The following is a 23102-nucleotide window of genomic DNA, read 5'->3' as shown; positions in this document are numbered from 1 at the left end:
CCTCCACTTGCTGCTAAACTATAACCATACGGCACTATTATCACAATCACAGAAGAGAAGAACCATCACCTACACACAGAATTATCAGGAGTCGAATCCTCACTCAGAAATTTGGTCATTGCTCTCACTATGATAATTTCCATTAGGCAGCACCACAAATTTGTTCAGACATAGGCTATCAGCGGTAAGGGGGACAATAAGCTGCAATGAAAGAGGAAAAAAAAAGAGAGCGAGAGGGAAAATGTATATGAAGCAGAAAAAAATCACTGATGCCTTCAACAAAAGTAGAGGGAGCATTTTTCTGAGGAGAAACTACTGCTGCTTTTTGAAAGGCTGTACTTCTGTTTTATTATTTAAGTTCAGTCAGCCTTCAGAAGCTGCACCTGGAGATAAGGCGTCTCATTTCGAACAAGGGTGAGAAATGCATCCTTCCATTCCCAAATGGCCAAGGTTCCAGTGGGTGGACCCTCTCGGTCCAACCTATCCCAGGATCATTGTGACAAGCTGACGATGCAAACCATTCGTAGACCAGACCGTTTCATTTTGGTTTGGCCATCGTGGTCTACTCGATCTATGAAGGCCACTAAAGAACTGAGTCCTGAGGAGGATGTGGCTCCTGAAGCATAACGCACCTTTTGTTTCTTTCAAAGTTTTGTTGGTGATGTGATGTTTCCATGACAATACAAAATGCTGCTTACTGTCGTACATAATCCTGGTTTTCTACCAGTGCAATCAAATTTACAACCACATTTGTTTTGGTTGTAACAACAGTGTTTTTTCTCAATAGGATTACATCGCATTATTAATGGATTACAATTTAAGGATCGCATTATGATCTTACTAACTGATTACAATGTTCTGTTCTGTCAGTTTAACACAAATAATAAGTAACTGTGATGAGAGTGAATATACTGAATGGAGTGATATCGATGGCAGAGGTTTCCAAGGAGACAAAGGGAGGTGTCAGTTTGGAGCCTCATTGGATCAATGCTCTCTACTGATACAAGCTCTCTCTCTGCCTCTCCCTGCCTCGTTTTAACAAGAGAATACATCTTCTCTCTGGAGGTGTTTATGGCCTTATCCATGTGGCAAAGTATAACATTTTTTGTCAATGTATAAATATCTACACACATTGTTATGGTATCCACGTCAGGGTCAGTTGCCTAGCAACTATGGCCATGGATGCGTGATAGTTCGGTTGTTTGCTCCCCGTTTCTCTTTCACTGACCACCAGTGTCTCTCTCTCGCTGTTATCGCTGCCTTTCACAAGCTGTGACTGTTGCTCTCGCACTCAGAGTCCAGTTTGGAATCAGTAGGTGCTATTGTTTACAAGTTATCGAATCAATGTTTTTATAGATTTAATTATCGGCAGTCTTACACAAAAAACAAGAACCATACGGAAATGTTAAATGTGAAGAGCAAAGTTCCGTTATGGATTTTTTGACACCGGTCCACTGATGCCAGGATTTCTCCAGGTTCTCCAGATGGCTAGCCAACTATGAAAAACAAGTCTATTGTCAACGTGTCTGTTTGTGAGAGAGAGAGAGAATGAGACAAAGGTTACATCCATTTTCATTTGAAAACAGTCTTTGTCAACACAAGCTTTTTGGCTTTGTATCTGTTTTAATCCAGTTTATAGGAATACGCCTGAAAATTCATATAATCTGACCACTTTTGTACACTGGGCATGTGTGTGCTGGTGTAAACAGGAAGGCACAGCTGTTAACAAAGACGTCAGACCCAATCAGCAAGCCGTTGTTAGTGTCTATGTCATCGTTTCCAAACGTCTCCGTTTCTGCCCGTCAAGACTTAAACACAGCCCTGGAGTTTTTAAACCATACGGGGCCGGCAGGGTTTCCAATCCTTTCCATTTTAGCGGTTGTAAAACTCCGGAGTAGTGTTGACGCCAGGCGTGTCCATAGCAGAGTTGGTGCGTTTCCAAACAAAAAAATAATAGTATGGATGTAGCATATATTTCCGCTTCCGAATTAGTAACAATCTGCCACAGTTTCTGTTTATTGCACCTTGTTGTCCGGCTGTGTGAGAACCTCTGGTTGCTGTGTACATTTCGAGCCAAGATAGAAACAGTGAACACTAAAATGACAGTTGAAAGGCCACATCTTCCCCATACATTTTCTTGAGTCCCATCTTCATTTATTTGTCATACTGCTGCTTCAGAAAGACAAGGGCAATATAAAAGAAAATGAAAAATGGAATCAGAAAATCATTCATCTGTCAGTCTTGTCTTGTGTGAGGGCAGAGGTTCACTCTGTCCTTCTCTGTGCTACAGTACGTGCATGTGTTGTCATGCTGTTTCAGCTCCTGGAAGAGAGGATTTGTCAAATCCTCCTCAAGGCAACATTGTTTGGTTTCTTTAGAGCCATGCTTCCATTGTTTAACGTCTCTGTGATCTCAACCACTGACATAAATGCTACTGAAAGAGGGTAATGAATAAAAAATGAGACGGAGCATGAAGGATGCTTTTCATCACAATCAGGGTGCTCTCGAATTTTTGTTTCCCTTCATAGCTCTTTACCTGCGTGAGGTAAAACACTGGAAGGAACCCGCAATGATGTCAGGCTAAAAGACGCTTTGAAATGTGTCATTCCTCATATCATGCATCATTTACTAAAAACAATACAAATGGGCACTTAATCACTTTTACAAATGGCCTCGCTGCTGTTTCGTAATTACTAAACCAGATTGTGACAAGTCACACGGGGCACTATTGAGCTCTGCTAATGACCAATGGCAGCTGCAAAAACACTAGAAACTCTGTGGGACAGAGGCACGCTATCCACAACTTATGGGAAACCTTTGAATATTGTCAAAATTCTAATGTTTTATCTTTGTTATGAGGAAATTCTCATTTTTTTCTTGAGCAAGCACAGTCAAGTCAAAGATACTCTTTATCTCAGTATATTGACAGAAAACCCAAGTATCGTGTTTTGGTTTTGCGAAGACCAAAGAATGATACCTTCTATGCAAAAATACGTTGTGGAAAAAAAACTATTCCGCTTCAGGGGCCTCAGCTCTCCATTGAAGGGATCCCAACCAGCCCGACAGTATTCACAGTTCTCAATCTTACAAATGTAAATAGCTTAATCCCAAAAGTCTATTTGGCTCCCAGGAGAAGATTTTCAAAGTTTTGATTTCCAGATTGAGTACACTATGTCAGTATAAAGGCCAATATCTCTGCTCCCTTGCTTCTGATGTTTTTTATACACACCGTTCGGAGATCTGAATGTCTGAACCTGTCATCAATCCTCACAGTGGGAGAGCAGGATGTCCTGTCAGCTCCATCTTTATCTGATCGTCGCGATCGCTCCTTTGGTGTCACCATCTGTCTATCTGGATTTTTGGCTTGGCCATGTTTCTGTCATTTTCTCCGTGCTGTTGTCTCCTAAGCTCTGCACTGCTCATTGAAAGGAATTTCACATTATTTTATAAGGTACTAAAAGTTGAATATTTCTTTTTGCTAATGCTGCAATTTAAGGTTTTCATATTTTTATGATTTAGGTCTATTTTGTTAATTTAGTTTCATTCTTTTTCACCATATATTTTGTTATAATAGAGAAAGTCCCTTTTTCTCTATTGTGGTATATGTAGGACCCAAGGTTGAGTTAGGAAGGCAGATAAATAACAACTGGAGGAAGGTGCACATACTATCTCTGCGAGACAAGACACTACAATGGTTTGTCTGAATGCTCCAGAGATTTCTGTGTTGTTGTAAAAAAAAAAAGTCTGTGCGGAGAACCTCCTGCTGCATTGTTCACATGTGAAAGGCAAACCTGAAGAAAGTCCGAGCCCCATTGTGCACTAAAGCAATGTTGCCACCTGGACAAACAAGCAAAACTCCTACTCCAGTTGTACCAACCAGGCAACAAGAAAGAGGATCCGACTACGATCCATCAATCAACCATTCAGTCAAATAAAACCCTATAACCCACCAAGCAGCCAATAAAAAGAAAGAAATTCTAAACCCAAGCAACTGATGGAGCAAAACTAACCTGAATCCCACCAACCAGTCAAACAAAGCGTCTTCCATTTAGGTGTGCAAGTCAGTTGTGTCACTGAGCCAGTATACACAACACCAGAGCCCGGGAGCTGCAGCTCCTTAATGGAATGCAGCCATTATTTATGTCATTTACTCCATCTGTGTTTGCCAAGTGAACATGTAGAGTATATCATCTTATTAGCCCCAGACTAACTAACTAAGATCTCCCTCATGTTTACCCCCAATAAGGTTTTCACCCATGTATCTGTGTTTGTCAGCAGGATTACACAAAAATACTGAATGTTGGTGTAAATCCAGTTCTAGTTATTTTAACTTTTTATTTTATTCATGCTGTATTAGTGAGATTTGTGCTGGCAGTTTTTGTTTTTCAACCGACTCTGTCATGCCCATATTGAGCTGTAAAATTGCTAAATGAGTTTATTAAATTTATTGCGAATTACAATAGAGTAAGTTCAGTGTGAGTATAGATGAATTGAATGTTGTCAGAGTTACACACTGACATCTTGGCATTAACACATGCTTGCGACAGATTAGGGATTTAAGATAGAGAAATTCACATTATTCACATCCCCATTATTTCAGCGTGTTTAGATTGGATTCCTAGATGGGGAGAAAAGTAACACAAATGGCAGGGCAAAAAAATCTGTTGAGTTGGGGGACAATACATGACCCCAGTGTGAACAAATGGCCCTTCAGAAAGAGCACGGACCGAGCTTTGTGCAGCTGCTGTTCCCTTCCTTGGACGGATGCACGATGGCTCTGGTTTATGGGAAGTGATGTTGCACAATTAATCAGAGCAGTGAGTGATTTTCCGTCTCGTCTCGCCCTCTCTCACCTTAGCATTCGTTTCTTTTTGTGTGTATTTCTGTTGAAATCCTGAAGGATCATTCTGGGCCTTGACATTTGCTGACCTTTGCACTGTAAAACAAAACAAAAAAGAGGGAAAAAACGTTTATATTCCAGCAGCTGGGGCACCAACATTTTCTGTAGAATAAAATAAAATAACCATCCCATAAAAATACAGTATTTTTCTATTTATGTTTTCTGTTTATATCTTTAGTTTTTATATCATTTTTTTCCCTTTTTAATGTTTAATGAAGGTTATTTACGTGCGTAAAAGCAACAAAATTGCCTATAAACGGTGAAACTGTGCAATAACAGAATCATGCTTAATATTGCAGAAGAGCTCTGTTATTATATAATTTCAAGCATTTGATTTGATTTACCCTTTTAAATAATTTAAAATACTGGTTATCAGCTGCTGTTAATTTTAGATCATAGCATGTGAAATGTTTTCACATAAAAAGCATTTAACACATCTTTAATGTTTAAAAATGTATTCTTCTCCAGAAAAGAAAACTTTTAAAAAAAACATGTCCAAACTGTGTTGATGATAAAAAATCTTTTATATAATTTATGTTATAATTAAGATATTACATGTACTTTTAGTTGTATGTGTTGGTGATCCTTGAATCAACTCTTATCCTCCTCATGCTCCCACTGTGGGACACAATAGTTAAGAGTATCAACAACAAAATTATTATTTTTCTTCTGCCTCACTGTCAGTCTCTTATTTTTCCTGTCTTTCTCCCCTGTTACTTCTTTCTTCCTCTGACCTACATTGCTTCCCTGTCTCTTTTTATGTCCCATTAGTTTATCCTACTTCCACCCTATCATATATATCCACATACCCACCTTATCTTTTCCTCACATTTGCTCTCCTCTTTTCTCTTCAGTGGCTGGGTTCAAACCTATCTGACCTTGTCCATCTATAGGCAAGTTGTCTTGGCTGCACAAGCTCCATCCAGGCTGTGCAAAGGACCATTAGCTTCTCTACTGCTGAGTCAGTAATCACTTCCTCCCGCCGCCTCGCCAACTATCATAATTTGTGGCTGTCAATAAAAATTCCCAGAGTGATTCATTTTGCCCCAAATCTTTCCTTTTAACTTTCATATTTTTCATGCTAATCTGTGCAGTGTCAAGTAGGGGTTGGTACCTACTGGGCCGAATCACAACACAGATTTCAGTGATTCATTTCGCCGTCATTTACACCATGTTTTAAGCCTAAATGTCCTCTGATATCCTCCTCTGAGCCGCGGTAAAGTTCACACGCACACACCAGAAAACCACACACACTCTCGCCCAAGGGCAGATCACATTGCTAAGTCCACTAGCATCGCCACTTCCGGTAGTGGACTTTTATGCTTAAAACACAGTGTAAATGAGGCCTTTTCAAGTGAAAACTGAATTTTGTGGCTTGCAGACACTTGGATGACACCACATGTGCAGTATGGAGGCATGTTTTTGTTTTCTGTTGTTCGATTACGTCTGAAGAAGAGATCACTTTGGCTGCAACACTGTCTACCCCTGAAACTCCAAATGTTTTTTGTGGACTCAAACACTTCACCCACCCCTCCTCTGGCATAGATGTGAGTAGATAATGAGTACATTTTCATTTTTCGGTGAACTATACCTTTAAGACTTTCTGTATTGCTCTGGCAGCATGTAATGTTAGCCTACTTAGCTAGTGGCTACCTCAAACTCGACTCAACATGCAACTTCACCACTAGATGTCACTAAATTCTACACACTGAACCTTTAAGTAACTTAAAACTGTTAACAGTTAATATATGTAACTTCATCTTCACCTTAGCAATAAAAGAGCTTTTCTTATCGTGCAGGAAAAAAGTTTTGGCAACATCAGGCACCAAATCTGTTACGATACCCAATCCAGTGTAGTAGTAGTACTTGACTGTAGACAGCACTGTGACACTGTGTACCATCTTTGACATTACATAATCAGACCTGTGGACAACGATGTGAACAATCCACAGGTCTTGACACTGCAGGTAAGATGACTGAATGAGGAATGACCTTAAACATGACTCTCATGCCCCAGAGCTGCCCACTGGTCAACAGTGGGCAGCTCTGATTACACTTGGCAGCTCCCAGGTAGCTGATCGTGGGTGGTTGGGGTTACAGGCTGAGAATCAAGTCACAACCGCGGCTGGAAGAGACAGTGTGCTTTGTCAAGTTGAATTAGCTCAGATGTTGTCCTGCATAGACCGCATGAAAACTGTTAATACCTGCATTCATTTATAACTTTGCCAAAGAGGTCTATTTTTACACCCCTGGCCCCCGACCATTTTTCAGTAGCTTTACACAGAAACTACCGAATGGATTTCCAGGAAACTTAGTGAAAGGATGGGACATGAGCCAAGAAAAAATAGTAATTTAGCACAGATGTAGGCTTTTTTTTATTATCACTTTATTTAACATTGTTAGAAGTGAGGCATGTTTTGGCATTTTCACCAATTATCCAGGGAATAATGCATGGATCGTGATGAAAAAAGGAACAGGACTCCTTCAGTTCACTGATTTAACTGAGGTTTTTCTGATCTTTCTTGATTTGCACTTCCGTCACTCATGAAAATAGTTCGGCAAATGCTGAAAGATATCATGTAAAATGTACGTCTTTTTGCAACTTGGGAGCTAAGTAAAAACTGAAAACACAATTTTTCTGCACAATCTGCTCCCCAAAAGCCAAAGCTTCTCAAATTCCCCCCTGGTGGCTGGCTACAGTAAAGGTGTCCGGCTCCTCCTTGTTCGCAGGTGGGACATGAGACAAGCTAAAAAGTCAAAATGAAACGTCACAATTGACTGCTGAGACTGATTCACAATTCGTCAAGCTTATGTGTCTTTGGAATCTTGCTACCATGGCTTTATACCCAGATCTCTTCTGCACAGCCTCTGATCCCAAATGACGTCCCCAGCACAAGATGGCAGCGTTTCTGTCCGATATATTTTGGCTTCATTTCTGGATTGTTGGAGTGGACAAGCGTTGTCCATAAAGTCTATGAGCACAAAGGTTGCTGCCAAGCAGACATAGAGCAACATGTGTTTGTGGCCATGCATTCAATGAAAGTTTCATAGTTATAATAATAAATCTCATCTGATCTCCACCTGCTGCTCCACTGTGATCACAAGCTGCCCGCTGTTTGGTGGCAGGTTGTCATCAGTTTATCAGAACCCCGTTGCTGAAAACTGTTTCCTGACACAGATGGGAATGAGGTTGAGGGAAAACAGAGACTGATCTAAACTAGTTAACTGAAAAACAATGAACTGAAAGATGCTAAAACTGCAGAGAAAGATTGATATTCTGTGCCAAGTCATATTACAGTTGTAGAGTATTGATTAGTGCAGCTTTAAGTGAATCAACTGTGATTAATCTTTGCAATTGCTTGAGTACCAACAGAGCAAAAAACGCAGCCAAACAGATGAAGACAGATAGAGATGTAAATAAAGTCTACATCACATCATATTAATATAATTATCAATATCAAGCAAAAATGTGTAACTCACATAAGGAGTAAAAAGATAAAAGGAATCAGATTTGCATAAACATAATTGTCCCACCACCTTTCATCACATTGTTTCTAACCTGGTGTCTGGAAAGGTCATTTCAACCATTTCATTTTTCTGACTCAATGTCCCTGTGTTTTGGCAAATGCTCCATCTGTCGTCAAGGTAACAGCACCCCAGCTGCTGCCGATGTGAGTGGCTGGCACACTCATGCAGGACCTGCATGTATCTTTGTATTAATAGTAATAAATCAGTAGCTTTTACCGCTGTTTTTTGTTTGTTAGCAAAGCAATGTTGCGAAGGCTGCTGCTAATGAGTACTCAATGAACGGCAACAGGTGGGAAATGAGGCTGTGTGGAAGTTCTGGTGTGTTAAGGAGGCACGTGGTAGTGTGAGAGAGCACGTGCACAAGTGTTATGCACTGCAGGGTGGCAGATAATCCGCCAGCTACTAACATTTATAATACATTTTTTGTGCTAAATAGCAAAGCAGGGCAAAAAACCAAAGAATGGGTTGTCCATTAGCAGTGTACAAGACAAAATGATTGCATTACCTGTTTAACTGCTGTTAACAGTAAGAAATCCATTTTACATCAATATTTTAGCATTTATAATTTATTTAGAATTACTATTTTTAATTTTAAGCAAGTTTAAGGACAATTTAAGTGCTAAATAAAGTACTTGCATCCATGACTACCATAAATAGTATGATTTAATGAATAATGGAAGAATCCATTTCATTTTGGGGCGGATCCAGGAATTAGTTCACACGTTCTTTAATCTGGTGAGATCGGACGTTTAAGCAATGTATTGATGATATGAACAGAGTGATTATGTATAATAAATAAGTTATTACCTCTAACTCTAATATAATTAATGACATTCAGACACCATTTGGAGATGAAAGTTTATTCATAGTTGTCTTTGGCTTTACATCGGTTTTATTCCAATTTGTCAAAGGCAGAGTAGCCAGGAGCGAGGACAGAGCAGGGCAGGTGAAGCGTGATAGAGCAGAGGAGGAGGAGGAGGTTGATTATTGATGAGCACTGGAGTGGGGGGAAAAAAATGATGATTCAAGGTTTGCAGGCCACTGCCAAGTGAGATGAACTTTTTCTTGGGGACTCTGGAGGTCGAAATCACAGTCAGCATGGACATATCAGAATTTGAGTGGAAGACTGCAGGATGGAGAAGAGAGAGAGGCAGAGAGGGTGGGGAGGTAAAGAGACATAGTCTGAGAAATAGGGAGTGTACATGTGGAAAAGAGAGCGGGATAAAGAAGTGGGGGGAAGACAGTTAAGACGTTTCCTTATTTCTTTTCAGTCATCACACATTGAACAACAATTATATATAAAAATAGACCGTAACAGTCTAAACTTTATACATTGACTGAAAAGGTTAGTTAAGAAGCAAATGTGAATGTATACCTGCATACTATCAAAACAGTATTAGTATAAGTAAACAACAAAAACATCATGCAAATCAAGCTATCACACTCACAGCCCTCAAAGATAGTTTTGTAAATTATTATTTTAAAAACCAAAAGCAAATAATTTATTTGGATGACAATGACAATATTTTACAATATACTAAATCATTACATTTCATAGCATAGGAATTTATAGACACTACATTTGTGTGAGCATATAGTAACCATCCTTATTAATAATACATATGGCTCCTTTTTATAGCGTTATGTTCCACCCCAGTCACAAAATATTTATAACTGCTCCTCTACCTACTGATTTCACAAACGTCTTTCTGTCTGTATGTATGTGTTGAATCATATCTCTCAAACCATTTTCATTGCAAATGAACTGCAGGAACACAGTTTTCTAACTTCACTCTGCACATAACATCCAGCACGCAAACAACAAAAAGTGACAGTATATTTTCGGACTGTTTGAGGGGAACTCAGTAATGACAAGGAATGATTCTGAAATAGAGTCCCAACTTGCATGGAAATCCCAAAATACTATGGCCAGCAAGTTATGAAATATTCCATGTTGAGTTTTACTTTCAATGAGCACTTGTGTGTCTTAATATGTTTCCCAAGGTCAGTGAGACCAGTGGCAGACTTCCTCTGCTGTAAATGCTAATCATGTCAGTGACGAATTTCCACCCACCTGTCAGTCAAAGTAACAGGCTGCTCTGCGCCGCATTTGGAGGAGACTGCAAAATATGCTCTAATGAGATGTACGTGTGTGTATGTGTGTGTGTGAACCTCCAGGCTCCATTCTAAGTACATAAGGTAATCCAAGCCAGACAGCTTCTCAAAGCTGCCTTCAGAAAGCAAATCAAATTCACCGTAAAGCCCCCAACTGGGAAGCTGTATTCTTCTGAACCAGCCTGTGGTATTTAGAATGTGTGTGTGTGTGAGTAACCCCAACATCAACATTACTTATGAAAAGCAAGTTCATCTAGAGGTTGATTTTTATTTTTTTATTCGTTAAAAAATATTTTGGGATGTGAGCATTAACAACAGCATTTTTCCTACACACAAACCTAATACAGGCATTTAAAAATTTTGGATCTTATTGATCTGAATGTTGCCAAATTTAGCCAGAGTCAGAAAGAACTCTCCTAATAGACAAGAGGAGCAAGGATTCCTGCAACAGATGGCCTGGCCCCCACATGGATCCCTGATCTCAGGGCCTTAAACACTTACAATGTGAAGTGCTTCTCTCTGTCGTTGGTATCATCTAACATATAATTTGTGTGCGTGTGAACAGGAACTGAAGTCAGCAATCATAAGACAAAATAGATCAAGACCTTCTGCAGACATATTACAGAAAAGCCTGTACGGAAGGTTATTTTATAGATAAATTGGTCAGTAAAACAAGAAAATTGCATTTCATTTTAAACCCATTTTTATCTTGATATAGTCACAGTCGGTGGTTAATGACAGTGGAGCTATCTCACTGTCGTGTCATCTAATAAGTGGAAAACAATAGTGCTGAAGTACATAACACGTTAAGGAAATGACCACTTTTGCTTCCCTCTCCCCCAACAAACAGTTTTCTGTTTCAGCTTTACAGCTAACATATATACTGTATTTGACCCGATAGTGGCTGGTGACCCATTCAGGCTTCAGCCATCTGTGACCTTGATAAATAATCTGCAGGTAAAAACAATGAGGCAGAAAAATAAAGAAAATAAATCTCTTCAGTGAAAGGTCTGGTTCAGGAATAGACATTTGTTGATGTGCTGTGTATGCATACACAGGGGGTGATTTGGATTCCCCTCCACTGTGGTGATTCATGTCATTGTGATTAAGGATGTTTCATTACTTCACTTGACCATATATGGAATATATCAAATATGTCTAAGCGCTGTAAGGTGAGAGACTATAGTGCAAACAACAATAAAATAGGAAAGTTAAAGAGGATTCGGTGCCATGAACCACCACGTGATGGCTGATACTGTTCTTACACCGGTCAAATCCTTCATAGCAGCTCACATTCATTCATTCAGCCCCTCCTGACTCTCTCTCTACCTCTCTTGCTTGTGCCCAGACACACACACACACACACACACACACACACACACACACACACACACACACACACACACACACACACACAAACACAAACACAAACATTGTTAGCGGAAACATCTGTACACACACATTGGGTGAAAACAACATCATTTGGTCTTCACAAACACAACTGACATAGGCTACGTGATTATTTGCATACATAGTGGGGAAGCAAGATGCAGTCTCAAGTGGTCCCAGGAGACACATTCAGGACACATTTTAATGTTAGGTGGAAACAGATTAACTTAACGCCATCCACTTACAATTGGATCTCTCAGGATGGATGTTTGTACCAGGTCTGAACAGGCCCATAGTCTCACAGGTGATCGAAAACAGAATGAACGGGAATGAATGAAGTTCATTGTCAAAGCAAACTGTTTTCTTAGTCCAACAAGTAAGAAATATAGAGCTACTATAGCCTCTTTATTTTTATATTTTAAAGCTCGTTGTGCTATTTGTGTCAGACTGTTCCACTAAATATAGAAATTAATTAGCCAACGGTAATTATCATTATTATTATCCATTACAGCAGGGTTTAAATCTGTTAAGCTTCCGATGTATATGATCAAGTGAAAATATTGTTTATTTGATTAATTAATTTCAACGTATACATATAAACCCTGAAAATACAGTTTAAGCTTCTTAATAATTTTAATTTAATTCCTAATTATTAAATTATTGTTAAAACAGCTGAAAGAAATGGCCTAATATGCTTCTCTTTCTGGCCCACTATTGTACATACACACTCACAAATAAGTGTGATGTGAGGGTGAGAAGTAACTGTGAATTAGTACAATATTGAATTTTGCTTTTGCAGATCACTGATATATTGATATTCAGATCCTGCGAGTGTCTTTTCACCTCCATGACGACAGTCCCCCTGGCCCTGCTCTCAACCTGACAGGTTGTCTTGTCAGTTTTACTCCTTGTGTCCCTGTAATGTCTCATTACCACGATTATCCATCAGTGCAGATACAATCTGTCTTTTCATTTTATCCTCTGTCATGCTCACATCCTTTTGTCTATTTTTATTATACTGGAGACAAAACACCACGATTCTTCCACCAAACTGTCACTGTTTGTTGCACATCATGGTCGTATAATCTTTCACTGATTAACTCGACTAAACAACGACGATGAAGATGATGTGCACTTACGCAATTTACATACATATGCATTCCCTTACACAGCAGCATGATTGTTTTGCAACAATATTGAGTGAGTCACTCATTTTCTCTTCTTCGTAATTCGCGATACATATTAACAGTAGCTTTGCATTATCAGAATGAACGAACTGACACACAAACTGTGTAATAGATATAAACACCATCCTGACATACCAGGAAAAAGAATCAACCTTTTCGATCTGATCTGCATGGGTTTGAACACGTTGCTGGTAAAATATACATGTCAAACCACGTCCATTGTCACATGCACCACTTCAGGTGTCATGCCTATCAGGAGATGAGCTACATCTGGAAGTGTTGCTATGAGACCTGGAGTGTTTTCAGGTCCTTGAAGTGGAAACCTGAACGGCCTCTGAAGTCGTAATGGAAGTTATTATAGGACATTCTCATTACATTGATGTATATGTTCAAGTGGTTATCTGTTTGGTTTTTTGTATTCCTATGTTACCTGAAGGGCCACTATTACAAGTCAATGTAACATTTATGAGGCAAGTTCGACTTTCCTCAACATTTCAGATATCTGCAACATCATTTCGACTGGTCTAAACTCTAACTCAAGATATCTGTAATTACATTATGACAAAGCAAAATGACAGTGAAAGATTTTTTCAATTTAGATATCGCTAATCTAAATTAATTTCTAGAACTTGATAATAGATATCTACAATTAAATAATGAATATCATTAATACCAGTTTGGGATATCTGCAACTTTATTTTGAAAAATTCAAACCTAACTTCAGATATCTAAATAGGACAATAAAAATATATATAATCAAGGGACTTAAAGATATGTTGAACTTGAATTATAATTAGTCTGACTTAAATTGTAGATCTATAATTCAGTTGTAGTTATCCGCAGTATGAATTTGAGATAGCTGCAACTGAATTATAGATATCTATAATGAGAAACCCCATACACAGGAGAGGCAAGAGTGGCATTATGAGTCAAAACTTAATTACAGATTACTTTTATTCTGCCTAGTCAACATTTAAATACAGATATCTTTAATTGGTGCTTTAACTCCGCAAAGCAATAGGGGATATGCAGATATGCATAGTAAATATTCAGTCTACATGTTTAGAGTGTAGGTTGCTATATTCCACTCAATCCTGCACGCTCACCCTTTGAAGGAGGGTCAATGGCTCATTTACTGAACAATCAGAAATCTGGTTATCCGACGCCTGGTTTCAATTGGTGGGTCAGAAAGTTGTGTCATCTGTGTCACTATCAAAGCAGGTTTATTGTTCCATTTCCCTCATTCCTGCCATCAAAATATCCTTTGTGAAGTGTGATGAGCATGTTTTAATTAAGTAATACTTAGCTGAAACTGTCGTCTTGACTCACACTGCTCTTACGGATTAATACTTCTCTGCAGGACATTTTTCTTCTTGCCTCCTGTTGGTAGTAAAATTGCCCAAAGTAAATCCGCCTGGATGAGTGTACGCAGAGCCCCTTTGCTCTGGGTTAATGGTTTTGGAAGTTCAGTTTGAGAAAAATGGGCTCTATGTTTCTGGCCTTTGAAAACATCCGCTAGCCGAGGGTGTAACCAGAGCACCCCGAGCAATCCTCCAAATCTTTTGACCTTTGCATGCCCAATAATTCTGACTTATAACCAACTACATGGCAACTGGAGACATTTAAAAGGCTCTTATATATGTCAGTGTGTGTGTGAGAGAGAATGAATGTGAGGGAGGGAGGGAGGGAGGGAGAGAACCAGCAGGCTGTGAAAAGTGTGGACAGGTTGCAGGGAGTCTGCATTGTCCCACTGAAATGACTATAGAATTTTGAATGTTCTACTAATTATACATTAAATACAGCTACTTTTAAATTATTGAGAAAAGTTAAAGCAAAAATTAAGTGTGTGTGTGTTTTTGTTTGCTTTCTTCAATGACAATATAGCAAAAGTTCAATATACAGAATATTGATAAAATGGTTATGCATTGCACACGCATGGTGCGAGAACATAATTGTTTATATTGTTTTCATATGTGTGAGATGGTTAAAACCACTACAATTAACTGTCTGTTCTTTTCTGCTATCACTCAGTAGCAAAAATCAGTATTTAAACAACTGACTTTAGTTATGATAATAATTATCAATGTAAAATAATATATGAAATAATAGTATATTGGACCCAAATTATGTGTAAATTCATTAAAAACGGCTTCAGAGTAAAAAAGAATAACTTCACGAGATCCAAGTCCTGATTTCTGAGATCCAGAGGAAAAAAATCTAGACTTTTTAGCAGCTTGATCTGAATAACAGCCGACTAATTTCACGCGATTTAGTTCATGAAGAACTGAAGTTATTGAGCAAAACAGAGGCTGAATTTATAATTGAAATATCTGATTACTGTGATGCTCATTGTCAATTCACCAATTATTACTATTTGTTTAATGATTTGCTTTTTTATGAATTATTTAAACCTTTTTGTTGAGTCGAACAAATACTGTTTATGCAAACTCCAGCAGAGGGTGTGTGCTGAATTAGATTGTCTTCAGCCATTAACCTTGTATTCATGACATTAGTGGAGTATGCAATGCTGATAATTGGACTGGTAAAAACTCAGGACATTTTTCATTTTAGACAAGAATAATAGCTCTCTGTCCCTCAGGCTATAAATATAAAGTTGTCGATAGATGTGTTAATCAGGCTCGCAGCATCTATCAGACTCATCTGGATTAATTTTTTATAAAATCTTTTTTTCTTCTAAGCTCCTTGGTTCAAATTTCTTGTTTGCTGTGTGCCATACCTCTCAGAAAGTTTTTCATTGTGTGAAAGAAAGTCAAGTGTTTGGAAGGAAAGTGTCTGCGTACAGAGATGACTGACAAATTGGAGGGTTTTGTTTATGTCACCCAATGGTATTGAGGCCAACAAAAGGGCTAATTAGCATTTCACAGAACAAACTTAATTAACCTGACTGATGACGTCTTGAGTGTCTTTGTCGAGCTTTATTGGAACCACCTCTTGACACAAACGATCCCACGCAGCCGTGGATCGACTTTCAAACACCTTTTTTTTGTGAATGCATCCAGCTGCTGAACTGTTATCACTGAATCCTCACTGGTGATGTTCACCCTAACTCCCTGGGCCACACTGCCTGCATGAACAGCTTGCTCTTCATTTCAGCGCCCATGTTAACAGATTAGAGTGGCCACACTTTGTGAGCAGCACGAGTCGGCCGTGGTAGCTGCGCTGTGCTTCTAGAGATTCGATGTCTCACCTATTTTCCTCCACCTAACTTTACTTACTCATAGCAAAATAGACAGTGGAAATGGTCTTTAAACCACAGCGTCAATGTCCCAAGACCAGAAGATTCACGGCTTTATACCAGCAGACACGCTTCCTTTGACTCGCCGCTTAAGCAGGCAGTGTGGACATAGCGGACTGCTTTGCTTAAAAAGTTAGTATTAAGCAAAGTTATATGTGACTATTATCATCTTCTTTCTGAGCTCAGAGATGTTAACATTGGCTTTCCATCTGTTTGATTTTAGATTTTTAATTATATCATTTTGTCTCTGACTTTGTATAATTTCGCTTGTGGTCTTTGATGTTTTGTGAGGCCCTTTGTTCCAGCTGTTTTGAATGGTGCCATAAATATATCATTATCTCCGTAAAGTAACAGTGGCCATTAATGGTTCAGAAGTGTTACAACTAAATAGGCATCCAAAGGCAAAAATGTTAATACCATTTCCAAATAGAATCACTCAAAGGTGGTGTCAAAAAGCAGCTGTCATTTGGGTTGTGTTTCTCCAGAGTTGGGGTGTAGTCATGCTGATCCCTGCCATTATTGACTGTGAGTAGTTACGAGGGTTTTTCCTCCAATTATAATTTTTTTGATGATGCGTTGGAGCTGTTTTTATTGAAGGATAATTGACAACTGAAGCTCCAGTCACCCTGTGATTAATGCAGCCCATTTCCTATGACCTCGAGCGCAGGAGTGAAGCAAATCTCCAAACCACATGAAATCAGGTAGAAGCTGCAAACAAACTTAGAGCTGAACGCGAGGCCTTTACCTCACACAGATTTCTGTCAGACTCAGGACTTTAACCAAATAGAGGAGGAGACGGTGGCTGACCCTTCTACCAGATCAAGGGCGGGGAATGAAAAGTGAGAGCCTCAGAGAGAAGCTGAAAACTAATTTGAAGAAGCTTAGACCCTTCAGCCATTCACACTTTGACACACCTCACAAAGTAGTGCATTAGATCAGCGTGACTGTCACATTGCAGAAAAGTTACTTGTTACTCCCCAAATTCATCATCACAATTTTACTCCCCATCCACGGTTGACAAATAGCTTTTGAATATTACTAGTTCAATATATCGGTGCTAGGGCTCGTAAATAAAACATCAATAGTTATAACACGACAATTGTCATAATTGAGGAGGTATAACACATGGTTTTAATATTCTACCTCAGGTTAGTAAAATGTTTTGCTGTTTAAAAAGGTGTTTTTTTCTCAAGAAGAGTTTAAAACCACAAACTTCACTGATTGTCTATTTTTATCTTTATATAACTCTCGGCCATATTCGCCAGCCCTAATGGCTACTTGTAGATTCCTCCATACATCTACAGTCGATCCTATTTAAAGGTTATTCTAACGAATGGTCTATTGACAGGTAACCCAATGTGCAGTTTGTGTTATTTTACCCTCAATATCGCTCTCCTCTGTCGTGCAGATAAAATGGAGAACGGAGATGTCCACCAGAGGAGGAGAGGCCAACATACAGTCAACTCAGACGAACAGGAAACAGAAATTAAACAACAGCAAGTGGTTGGGAAGACAGGAAGCAGCTGGCGACGCGTTCTCCTCCTCATCCTTGCCATCACCATCCACAACATCCCAGGTGAGAACGAGCCATAGGGCTGTGTATAGCATCCAAATATTCCAGTTGCTCATAAGGAAGTTAAAAATTAATAGTGGATCTGTCACTGCCACTCAAAGTGTGAAAGTCATGGCCCTTACAAACGTTGATCTGATGGTTGGACGATGGGACAGTCCTCCATGTTCATCCAGACTTGAATATCAACAACTATTGCACAAATTGCATTGGATTCTTGTGCAGGAAATTATATCAAAACTTGATTAACTACTAAATAATGAATTGATTGCTTCCCATAAGCCTTGATTGCTTCCCACAAGCCTCAGCCTTGTCTGAGACTCATTATAAAATGTTAGCAATTAGAGTACAGGGAGCATAAATAGGTAAATCTGCACCACCTTCCTAGTAATAATGGTATTTGGAATGACCTACTGTTTTGCAGCAAACTTTGTTGATTCCCCTGCGAATCCAAGCGCTAATTACTTTTTTTAACTTTTTTTTCTGGTTTCTTTCTTTTTTGATTTTGTTAAACTCAGTATAACATTTGACTTTTGTGTGAAAATCAGTATGCTACACAACAGAAAATGCTTGTCACATGCGCTGTTTTAATATCAGCTACAGGTTGGTACTGGTATTCTCTGTGTTTTTCACTGTTTTCATTTTGACACTTGACACCATTCACAACTTGCCATATTAGCTATTGACAGTTCCTTTTTGTATTGTATCCATTACTGACAATATGTACATTCCTTTTTTCGTTTTACATAAAAAATATGTGTATTTTCTTTATTTAGGTTCTATATTTACATATATATGTATATATTATATACATTGCCCCCAAATCAGTCAGGCTCTACAGACGGCTATTACTTAATTATTTTACTACTGAAGAAAACATTAAAATGTGATCATTTTGCAGGAGAGTTTCAACTCCCCTGCAAACCCCTTTTTGTCCATTACTGACCACATGCTATAATTTCCCAAGGGTTAAAATGCCGTCTGGAACAATCAGTTAAATTGCAGAGAATCACACTGATCGCTTCTTTCTGCATCGCCCCCTGTAGTGTTAATCAAGCTGGAATGGGGCATTTATTTGCAGCGTAGAAACAAAATGTTAAGTTCCTGATAATGTTACTTAAAAAGTGTTATTTTACTTTTATTACTGTGGTTACAAGCAAATAACAGCCTAGTTTTTTATATATGTTGAGTAAGGGATTTTCTTTTCATATTTCCGAATACACAAAAGTAGGATTAGCTGGTGTGTTCTGGTTTTTCTAACAAAGAAGCTCATTTAATTAATGTAGATATTGCAAATGACACAACATGCCCGTAGACGTAGGAGGTTAAAGTTGCTATGGAAACATATGAAGCACTGCAGCTGGTGCATGAGCTGTAACAATAAGATACACAGCATGCAGGTAACAAATATAGCATCATAACCAAGTTACATTTCATTTTGCTGAGTGTGTGTGGAGCATCGACAACAAAGCACATGCTGCACTGAATCTAGTTTAACAGCTCAGGTTGTTTGGTAGGGACGTCACTGAATGGAAACACTCTTTTATTCCTCACATGGATTTAGTGGTTAGATTATTTATTGTGACACATCCTGACAAATACTGTGGGTTTTCAAGGAAACGTACCCTGCATTATTGAACACTACATCAATCAGTCAGTCCCTGGAAGCTTATTAGACTCATCACCTGTCAATCACACATCAGACGTGACGCCCAAGAGGAGCAGCGTTCCATATTTCCAGTCTGTCAGCCATGAAACGACAGCTCACAACTAAATGTTTGATTGAAGAAATGGAGTTGATAACATCTATATGAGCTGATAATTAACACCAGAACTCCAGAGTTTCATGTAGCTTAAATGTTTGTATGGATTTTTTTTTTTACCCCTCTTGTGAAAGAGCTTGGGCTGAGTTGAGAGCCAAGTGGACGTGGGCCTGTAAAGCCCACTCAGACACTGTGTTCAGAATCGGCAGCACAAGTACATGTGCTGTGATCTTGAGCTGATTTGCAGCATTCCCTCCATCTCTCACCCGTATGTTTTTTTAATAAAGTGTCGCTTCAATATATTATCTTACCTGCATTGTTTTCATCTCAGTGTGAGATGCTCTTGAGACATTACAATATGTCTCATGGGCAAGACATTTATGTGTAGAGCACATTTCAGAAGCTAGACAATTCAGTGCTTTACACAAAGATATAAGTGCTTTACATAAGATAAAATGGCGTCACGACAAATAAAAGCAACATAAGACAGTCATTTAGAAAGAAATAGATACAGAATTCAAAATACATAAATAAACAAATAACATAATAAGAAATTAGGAGGGCGCTCTGAAAGTGCATACCTCCACCAAAGCTGTTGCATTTTCTCGCCGTGTCAGAGCAATTTGATAATGAACTGACTTTATCTTACACTTCCCATAATGACTTAAAGATCTCTAACTTAGTAGTTTGCTCTGTTACTCCATTGTATAGCTGTGTGCAGTGTTATTTGCAGCACGCTCTGTCACACATTTAGGTTGTCGTCCATAAAGTTTTTCCCTCCACGCAGACAGTCAGACGTCTCAGTTTCAGGTGCAGTTGTGGCCATATACCCGCAAGCAGCATGCAATGCATCTCTCTCTTTCTCTCTCTTATGCAAGATCTTTTGCTCTTTCCTCTGTGTACCTGTCACTCGGAATCTGTCACACATGAGAGTGACGTTTGTGTGTGTGTGTGTGGCAAAGCCTCCGTGCTACCGCCATAGATGGAATGAAGTCTCCTGGAAACCATGCAAAGAAAGTGAGACAAATTTCCCAGAACTACCCATTTGTTCTGAACCGCACCAAACTTTTTATGGATTCTCCTCTGACCCAAACCACATCCTTCCACCAAGTTTCATGGTAATCCATCCAAATGTTTTATGATTGTTTCACATGAGCACAGATGTCACTGCTTGTTCCTTAATAAATGCAGCATGTATTTGCAAGTACTGTATGTACTTAATTTAATATTATCCTGGGGAGCGCAATGCAAAGTAATACTAAACTACTTATGGCAGCAGACAAAAGAAAAACAATTAAAAGCGATTGCTTTGTTATTGTGTGCATTTAAAAAATGTACAATATTACTGCAGATTTAGGTTTAGTTTTTCTCAATTATTTTGATATATTGAAAGAAACAAAATATGTCACACAGCATAGATGAAAAGTATTTTCTCATTTTCCAAACAGCAAATGCATGTACCAAAAGGTGCCCCAAACTATTCATAAATTGTCTAAATGAACCAACAACAAACTGGCCTCAGTCAAAAGAGCAAAGTGAGGAAACATCAACTTAACAAAAACTCTTCTATTTAGTTTCAGAACTTGTGTTATATGTTTTGCAAAAAAAAAAAATTCTGTGTGACTATATAGAGGGACGAGTGTGAGCGGAACTATGAATCATCAAAGGTTTAGCAAATGCATTTAAAGCTGTGATTACTTAGGCCTGATCAATATGGATGGATGGATGGATGGATGGATGGATGGAACCTTTATGATAAAAACAAATCATCAATTTTTAAGAGCAGAGCACTAAGGACAGAGAACAACTTGCTCACATCAAAGTGTAGCCCTTATTATGAATGATTTTCTGTGTCAGACTTGATTAATTTCCGTTCGTTCCATCAGTCACAGGATCGTTATGTTCATCATGTGAAATGATTCTTTGCTCCAGGAAGTGTGGATAAATAGAGAATTAGGGCCCATGTGTCGTGTGTAAGAGGCGATTAGATGATGGCGCCTGTGTCACCAGGAAGTAGTCCTTTGATGAAAACATCCCTTTACCGCTCACTGCATACACCTCACTTCTCATAATTGTTCACGTATACGATTCACAGATTAGCTCTTGTATAAAAATAATCTGATAAATTGAGCACACATTTATCTGTGATGCACCAACTGGGTGCACTTCCTGCTTGTTTGAAAAGTGCATCAGCTCGGTCATTGTATTTAGCAAATTCACAGCATCTTCACATCAGATACTCTAAAAATACCTGTTGACCGACTCATTTAGTAACTTGTGTCACACCTCCTATGTGGAAAGGTTATCGGGTACTGTCACTTGCTGTGAACTACTTCATTTTAACATCCTGTATGCATTTTTGGGATTACCTTTATATTGGGTTTTGTATGTATAGCAGTTCAATTCAGTTAGAAATGTTACGTAAACACATCAAGATATATATAACATCCAAGTTAACAGTGCCCTCAAGTACAATAAAGCATAGTATTGTAGTAGTACAACAGAAGATAGATGTATGTGAATGTACTTAGGATTTCTGTGGGCTCTTCAAGTCAAAAAAATCAAAAATTCCATCATTGTCTAAATGAACCAACAACAAACTGGCCTCAGTCAAAAGAGCAAAGTGAGGAAACATCATCTTAACAAAAACTCTCCTATTTAGTTTCAGAACTTGTGTTATATGTTTTGCAAAAAAAAAATTCTGTGTGATTATACTTTAGGGACGAGTGGAAGTGGAACTATGAATCAAAGGTTTAGCAAATGCATTTAAAGCTGTGATTACTTAAGCCTGATCAAGATGGATGGATGGATGGGTGGGTGGGTGGATGGATGGATGGATGGGTGGGTGGGTGGGTGGAACCCTTGTGATAAAAAAATGCTGAAGTGCATTAAATTGACAGAGAAATAGTACAAATGCGCAAATAATTGAGAAACTAGAGTATGATCATATTTTGAATGTCCTGCATTTGTTCGGAAATGATCACATGTTTTTCTTCACTGCCTTCATCTGATGGTTTGATGAAATGTGGAAATACAGAGTTTTTTCAAGAGCAGAGCACTAAGGACAGAGAACAACTTGCTCACATCAAAGTGTAGCCCTTATGATGAATGATTTTCTGTGTCAGACTTGATTGATTTCCATTTGTTCCATCAGTCACAGGATCGTTATGTTCATTGTGTGAAATGATTCTTTGCTCCAGGAAGTGTGGATAAATAGAGAATTAGGGCCCATGTGTCGTGTGTAAGAGGCGATTAGATGATGGCGCCTGTGTCACCAGGAAGTAGTCCTTTGATGAAAACATCCCTTTACCGCTCACTGCATACACCTCACTTCTCATAATTGTTCACGTATACGATTCACAGATTAGCTCTTGTATAACAATGATCTGATAAG

The 23102-nt window shown here is 38.7% G+C and overlaps 1 protein-coding gene across 3 annotated transcripts in view; it reads left to right on the top strand.

Moving 5' to 3' along the window:
• The window catches only part of LOC117753113 (zinc transporter ZIP11-like), a 115630-nt gene that overhangs the window by 81592 nt on the left and 10936 nt on the right, over positions 1–23102 (top strand). For all 3 annotated transcript variants that reach the window (XM_034571001.1, XM_034570999.1, XM_034571000.1), the window contains exon 6: positions 17784–17951. In XM_034571001.1, the coding sequence (XP_034426892.1) occupies positions 17784–17951 (168 nt within the window). The remainder of the gene's footprint in view (positions 1–17783; positions 17952–23102) is intronic.

Source organism: Hippoglossus hippoglossus, chromosome 19 (genome assembly GCF_009819705.1).
Source record: "Hippoglossus hippoglossus isolate fHipHip1 chromosome 19, fHipHip1.pri, whole genome shotgun sequence".
In the NCBI taxonomy this organism is placed as follows: domain Eukaryota; kingdom Metazoa; phylum Chordata; class Actinopteri; order Pleuronectiformes; family Pleuronectidae; genus Hippoglossus; species Hippoglossus hippoglossus.
This window is presented reverse-complemented; position numbering and strand designations above follow the sequence as displayed.